At 42.2% G+C, this 7,437-nt stretch overlaps 1 protein-coding gene across 5 annotated transcripts in view; it reads right to left on the bottom strand.

The window, feature by feature from the left end:
• Positions 1 to 5,668: 5,668 nt before the first annotated feature.
• LOC129853623 (transcription factor COE2) overlaps positions 5,669 to 7,437 on the bottom strand; it is a 38,002-nt gene continuing 36,233 nt past the window's right edge. For 4 of the 5 annotated variants that reach the window (XM_055919844.1, XM_055919845.1, XM_055919847.1 and 1 more), the window contains one exon: positions 5,669 to 7,339. In XM_055919844.1, the coding sequence (XP_055775819.1) occupies positions 7,308 to 7,339 (32 nt within the window). In that variant the 3' untranslated portion in view covers positions 5,669 to 7,307. Of the gene's footprint in view, positions 7,366 to 7,437 lie in introns of all 5 variants that reach the window. The other variant, XM_055919846.1, reaches the window with a different exon arrangement.

Genomic DNA, 7,437 nt, shown 5'->3' with positions numbered 1-7,437 from the left:
ATCTGCTGTGTGTCCACAACACAGATTCCACACAGTAATTGGCGGCCCACTATTAAACATATAGAATATTCAAAGACAGACAGACCGAGACATATAATCTCATTGAACATGTAGACCTATCTGTATCTACTCCAACTGCTCTCGCTGTGTGCCTCTGTAAACACAGCCAGCGTTCTCGGTGGGAGAGAAAGTGGTTATTTTGGGAGAGTTTCTGGTATGACTGACATAGCCTTTGGGGATGAGAAATCATTTGTCCTGCTCAACCCACGGCTCACCATCTCCAATATATCTCTCCCCTCCTCTCCCTTCTTCTCGCTGACTGTCCCTCCGTTTCCTGAGGAGCAAAGCGAAACCACATGTGGGCCCTGACAAGACCAGGTGTAAAGGAGAGAGGATGCAGGCCCTTCCATCTCTCCCTGTCTGTCTGCTCTCCTCACCCAGACAGACACATACCGCACTGCACTGCTGGGATCTCCGAACCTACTGTTGCCTACTGTGTACTAAGGACAGGGAGGGAATGACTCAAATCGACAAAAGACTGAAAAGTACAAAGCCAACCAGGCCTCTGCTGCAGTATCATTGTATTTACATCAACAGTATGACATGACCTAAGGGGCCCAACTGACTGTAAAAACAGTAAAACCTCTTTCGTATTTTAGGTTGATTGGAAAATAAATAACGTTTTATGAGGCTTTCTAATGGAAGGTTATAAATACATGTAACCTACTGGGGCTACACAGGTGTGCACCACTGGGATTCACATAAACCACCATTCCATTTAACCCAAGGCCCAGTTTTACAAAACATTTAACCCAGGGCCCCGTTTTACAAAACATTTAACCCAGGGCCTCGTTTTACAAAACATTTAACCCAGGGCCCCGTTTTACAAAACATTTAACCCAGGGCCCCGTTTTACAAAACATTTAACCCAGGGCCCCGTTTTACAAAACATTTAACCCAGGGCCCCGTTTTACAAAACATTTAACCCAGGGCCCCGTTTTACAAAACATTTACTCCAGATCAAAATCATCCTGTGTCGTGTTCAACTCTGCTCCCCCTTCAGATGTGATTCCTCCTTGTTTTCAGACACAATTTCAAGAGAAAACTTAACCAAATCTCAAACATGGCACATCATATGCTATAACAAAACAACATGTTATATGATCTCAAGATTGGGGCGAAATGTTGTCTTTCACTATCTGAAGGGGGAACTAAATTGAATGGGGGAACATGATTTAGACAACACGAGATCATTTGGATTATCTGGATTAAATGTTTAGAAAAACTGCTCCATATATGGTACCTGCCAACAGCATGGATACAGATGAGAGGTCTCCTTCTCATCATGTCGTCAGTCGTTTCCTCAGGAGGTACTGCCAGACAAAGGCTTCACAGTCGACACAATTATTTGAAAGGTTTTATCACATTCTTACAGAGAACTGAGGTAAAAACAGCAAACATCTTGATAGGCAGAAAGGAGTCTTTTAAAATGATAGACTATGTATCATCCCATTAGTTAATGCTTGGCTGAAGAACAGTGATAGGTAGATATTGAAGGTGTGTAACGGGACGAACAATTGAGCCAGGGAAAACTTCCCTAAACTCTCATAAATTGAAGATGTTGTCGACCTAGAAACTCACGTGGATCCAAACACACTGTTACTGGACCATAGAGAATGATAGAGGACTATTCTTTGTATCTGTCCATTATGGCATTTTTGAGCGCACGGGCAGTGCCATTGATGCCATTTCCATTTTTAAGTAGTACATTTTCTTCTTCTACTACTCATATGAGTTGGTAAGCAAACTGAAAGGGTGCATACTGCCACCTGGGGTGTGTTGTTTGAACAGGTATAAAGCCAACTGCCACTTGTATGTATGGAATGTTTGCTCATGAGTATAATTCATTAGCTGATCCCTCCCGATGACCAGGATGAAATTATGTGATCTTTCCTTAACCCATAGGAAGTCCCACCCAGTTGACTACTTCAAAATGGTGAAAGTCCTCAATGGCGGGGGGTTATGTCTATTAGCCTACTTAGAATATCAGTGCATTTGCATTTGGCACTTACCGGTACACAACATTTCTTTAGGCAAACAACCCAACACAATTTTGTCTAACTAGCCACGTGCATGGAGGAAAAGCACGCACACGAGAAAAGCTAATACCATTAATGAAAGGTGGAGCGATAGTTGGTTAACTAACTTATCCCTGAATAATGTGTTTCTTACAGGGGCACTTGGGCCACGGGTGATGGATGGCCTAACAGAAGCCGGGTCAATTAGCCAGGGTGGGTTTCCCTCCGTGTCGGTTGCAGGCACCACGTTGAGAGATCCCACCACTGTCACCTGACGTGGGTGTAATTAATCACCGATACAGGGCCTTCTCACCTCCTCAAACCTCGGCTCTGCAAAAACAGCCAATATGCGCAGTTAGGCCAGATTAGATCCTCACTGATTCTACTCCACTTTTGCCAATATTAGAATTAGACAGAGTTAAAATGTTATATTTTTCATAAATGCATAGTTTTTCCTGTAGGCACCACCTGATGTGGCTCAAAATTTAATAAAATCCTCAACACTATAATTTGTATTTATTTATTTTTTATTGAACCTTTATTTAACTAGGCAAGTCAGTTAAGAACATATTCTTATTTACAATGACGACCTACCCCGGCGAAACCCGGTCGATGCTGAGCAAATTGTGCGCACCCTATGGGATTCCCAATCACGTGCAAATGTGATACAGCCTGGTTTCGAACCAGGGACTGTAGTGACGCCTCTTGCAGTGAGATGCAGTGCCTTAGACCTCTGCGCCACTCTTAGAAAAAAAGGTGCTATCTAGAACTGAAGTGGTTCCTCGGCTGTCCCCATAGGAGAACCCTTTGAAGAGCCCTTTTAAGTTCCAGGTAGAACCTTTTTGGTTCCAAGTAGAACCCTTTTGGGAGAGTTCTACCTAGAACCAAAAAGGGTTCTACCTGGAGCTAAAAAGGGATCTCAAAGGGTTCTCCAATGGGGATAGCCGAAGAACCCTTTCGGAACCCTTTTTTCTAAGAGTGTATATTTGTTTCTGTTGCCATTATTCACAACTGTCGTTTTCTACTCAGGCTGCAATTACATGTTTGAATGTTTGCCCTAAAAATAAAATGTAGTGTCCACACTTTAAACCAACTGTGGCCACCTATAATTGTATCTTCCCATGTGTTTTTAGGTCAGACATCGTATCTGAGGTGGCCCGACATAGAACCTGCACATCTGGGTCCTCCACACAGTAGCCACACATCATGAACATCAGAATGAGGTACCATATGGCACCTTGTGTACATGAATTAAGAACATGCAGTTCTGAATATAATGATTGAGTACATCTGGCTTCATCCGAGCATCGTTCACCCCACACTAATACTCTGCAAGTGTCATTCAACACAACACACGCACATACACACAGATTGAGACAGAGGGGCAGAGTCGTCCCTCTGTGTTCACAGAGCGCACTTTTCCAAAGTGAACAAAAGCATAGGACAGACAGATGAGGTCTGTGTCTGTGGAGGAGGGTTGTTTGGGGGGTTGTGTTATGGGCCAGCTATCTGTCTATCCCATCTGTCACCCCACTCTACTGACACCCAAGGGAATGGGGATGGGGGGGTGGGGGGGATCATTTTGGAAAAAGGAAAGGGGTTTCAGTAGTCTAATGCAGAGTTTCCCAAACTCGGTCCTGCCCCCTATCCCCCCCTATCCCCCACCCCCACCCCATCGGTGCATGTTTAGTTTTTTTGCCCTAGCACTACACAACTGATTCAAATAATCAAAGCTTGATGTTGAGTTGGTTATTTGAATCAGCTGTGTAGTGCTAGGGCAAAAAAATGAAACATGCACCGAGGGGGGGGCCCCAGGACTGGGTTTGGGAAACCCTTGTCTAATGGGCAACAATATAGGATTTGGTGATTGATTGGCCAAAGTCTGCAGAGAGTGAATGGGTGGGGTGGGGTGGGGTCGAGCCAATCTACACATCTATTTGACCAAACAATCCCCCTCTCAAGTCCCATTATAGACTGCCTTTAGCTGGTCATCATCTAAGATTCAAATGAGAAGGGGATGAACACACACACACACTGCACAAACTGCACACACTCTGGGATAATGTCAGCTTAATGCCGGGCCATGCTGTGGCCCGAGGGCTAATTGGGTAAATAAACACAAACACATCCCTTGAAAGGGGGGGATGGATGGACTTTTGTCTTATACTACCTACTTTTCTTTGTCTCATATTTTTTTATATTCTACCTTGCTACACGACGAGCAAATTCATATTAAAATATCATCCATTTATTTACATTTACTTTTACATGTAAGGCTTTCGACATGAAAATGGTGACGCTCCTTATAATAAGAGATTGTGTAAATCTGTGAGAAGTGCTTGATGGCAGGTGGTGTAACATCCTTCCTTAATTGAATGTGTGATCAGAAGACAGTGAAATGGCACCTGTGATGCAGCAGCCAAAACAATAACAACTAAACAGTCCTGAGGAAGACGAGCATATGGCTCCTGCACCACTGGGCAGAAGGAGCACTCATTGGGATGAATGCTGAGGTTCTGACAACAAAGCTGACTTAAACTTGTCAAATTGGCAGCATGTTTACAGTGAGAGAGGGAGAGAGATAGAGAGAGAGAAATAGGGGCAGAGAGTGAGAGACGGGTAGCAGCTTTGACTTCTTTGACAAGTGCCACTTGATGGTGACAAAGAAATCAAACAAAAGCAAAGACTTAAAGGGGGCCAGAGGGTCCTCTCACAGAGCAGCTCTGCCTTTTGTGTTCAAAACCGCTATTACTCCATCCTTGAGCATATTTATCTAAATACCCTACTGTAGTGTACACTCAGACTGTAGAACACAACCACACACTTTGACACACACATGGATATGAATACACTCAGCGCTGCCCCACCCCTTCACTGCTTTGAGCGTTGTGTTAATGAAACAGTTGCTGTTTCCTGGCATAACATTAATTACCCCATCAAAAAAAGAGCTGGTAATTAACTGCCCTCCTTTACCAGTGCTAATTACATTAACAGAGAGAAGCCATTACAGAGGGAGAGAGGGAGCAGGAGAGAAAGAATGAAGGGATGAAAGGGGATTGAAACAAAGACTGAAAGAAAGAATGGCAGGGTAGCGAGAGAGAGAGGGGGAGATGGGAAAGAAAGAGGGCACACGCCAGAGAGAGAGAAGGAGGAGGCTCATGTGGTTCTCAGTGGGGCCCCCAGAGGCCTGGTCCTTAGAGGAATAAGCAAGGTTGCCGCTGGAGAGGAGAGTGATGGGGGGATGTTGTTTATCTTTAGAGGCAGTAGCTACACAGTCTGCAGCGCACACTCCACAATTAAGATGCTGCGCCTCATCAGCTATGTATACAAAGCAGTGTCAAAATACACAAGCATACAGGTGAGTCAAAAAATTGTCCTGGTATATTCCTGAATTATAGTCCCATAATGCTGTATGTAGCAAAACCTCACTTGCCTAAAGAGTTTTTAATTGGTCTTATTATGGATACCTGTAGATTTTTATTGATGTCTAATTGGCATAGATGCAAACACAAAGTCAGGTGTACACACACAAAAATAGACCTTGTTTTTTCAACTTTCCTCATGTTTCAGTTATGAATACCAACAGTACCTATTGTGATTTTTCTTTTATTTGGGAGGACAAAATATAATTACACCTTATGATATACAAATCACAATTTCAGACAATCATGTTATTCTGTACCATTAAAAAAGAAAGATGGCTTTTGAACAAAAAAAAAAGTGTGACCTTACATTTTACTAACTGCTATCAAATAAATAAAACCAGTTAAACACTGGAAACAACTTTGAATAGATGTCAGCTAAAAAATAAAAATATTCTGTGTTTTCTAATCCTGAGCATGATGTTTGTATTGTGCTGCAACAGTGAGTAAGAACACTGTTGCATGGGTTTATGACAAATCCCCAATATATCCCTTTGATTTCAGTTTGTGCTTGCTACTTTACTGCATAGTGACCAGAGACTGTGGAATGAAACACATCAAATGAATCAACAATGAAAATCATAATGTTCGACATACAATTTCAAATTGGCCACATGAATGAAATAATACAAGGGAATCAGTGTTGAAATAACATGCATAAAAATGAAATTAATAATAATATATGCTAACTAGTTTTCCTTTATAGAGAACAGCAAGGTCATTTGCTTTCTTTGACATTGGACATAACGGTTCCTGGACAAACCAGGAAAAGAGTATTGGCCAAGGACTTTATTTCAAATAAACATTGGAGTACTACTTCATTCTCTCTTACGTATTAATCAACAGTCATGTCTAATAAAACCCTCAAAGATTTCAATAAAAACAAGAATAATGACAAGATAGAGATAATCATATATATAACAATTGCAAAAAAGGAATTAAAACACGTTTATATTATTCCCTAAACTAAATGTAATAATAAGTTAAATTGCTTGTTTTTTTCTTCTTAAATAAATCAATATATGAATTAATTTTTTACTTTTTATTACCAACACTGGAGGACAAAGAATTTGCCCTTGTAAAATCGTGGAGATGAGAACAAAAAATAAAGGGTCTATCATTCTGGAATGTAAATCACCTTCAAAAAGTCTACTACAAAAACCTTGGAGTCTTCACATGCCTTTGACAGTGTCCTTAGAGACAAATATCACCCTGGTTCATTGAGTTTCGGCACATAGTATCAGAGTTGTCCATTGTCCATTCAATTCAGTGCTCTAACAACAAACCATCAACAGACATATTCTTCTACCACACCTCCGCTAGCCAAGAGGTTGATCAGTTTGGGGTAGGTGTTAATGGAAGAACCAAACGCTGCATACGGCTGTAGCGTTGGGTGGTAGGAGTGCTTTTGAAGCTCGTGAAGGCATCTTGACGCTGACTTCTGCTTTCCTTTCAAAATACAGAGACACCCATTGTGCACCCTATAGGGCTCCACTGTGTTGTGCTGTGGCCCAAGAAAGTCTCATGTCTTTGCAGCTACTACAGACGAAGAGGTCTTCTGTCTGCATCTGGAGTAACTGGCTGGTCTTTGGACTCTTTCTATCCCATCCCTTTCATCTAGATGAATGATACATGGACTCAACTAGTGGCAGGGCATCAGTGAGGATAGTTGTGGGTGGTTGAGAAATCAGTGGGTGTTTCATCATCATCCCTGCCCTGTCAGTGCCTGCAGGGGGGTGGCAGTGTTGGAGCAGTGGTCTGGTCTGGTCTGGTTTGTAGATGGTGGATGGGAGGTGGTGGAGTGCTGCTACATCGGGGGAACTACCAGGCCGGTCATCGCTATAGAGAAAGAGAATAGTAATAATCTAATATGTTTTAGATACAATCTTATTTTGGAAAATGGCAATCATTATTATAACCCAAATAACAGACAGACA

This window comes from Salvelinus fontinalis, chromosome 4 (genome assembly GCF_029448725.1).
Source record: "Salvelinus fontinalis isolate EN_2023a chromosome 4, ASM2944872v1, whole genome shotgun sequence".
Lineage (NCBI taxonomy): Eukaryota > Metazoa > Chordata > Actinopteri > Salmoniformes > Salmonidae > Salvelinus > Salvelinus fontinalis.
Note: the sequence above shows the minus strand (reverse complement) of the source record. Positions and strands in the feature narration are given on the sequence as shown.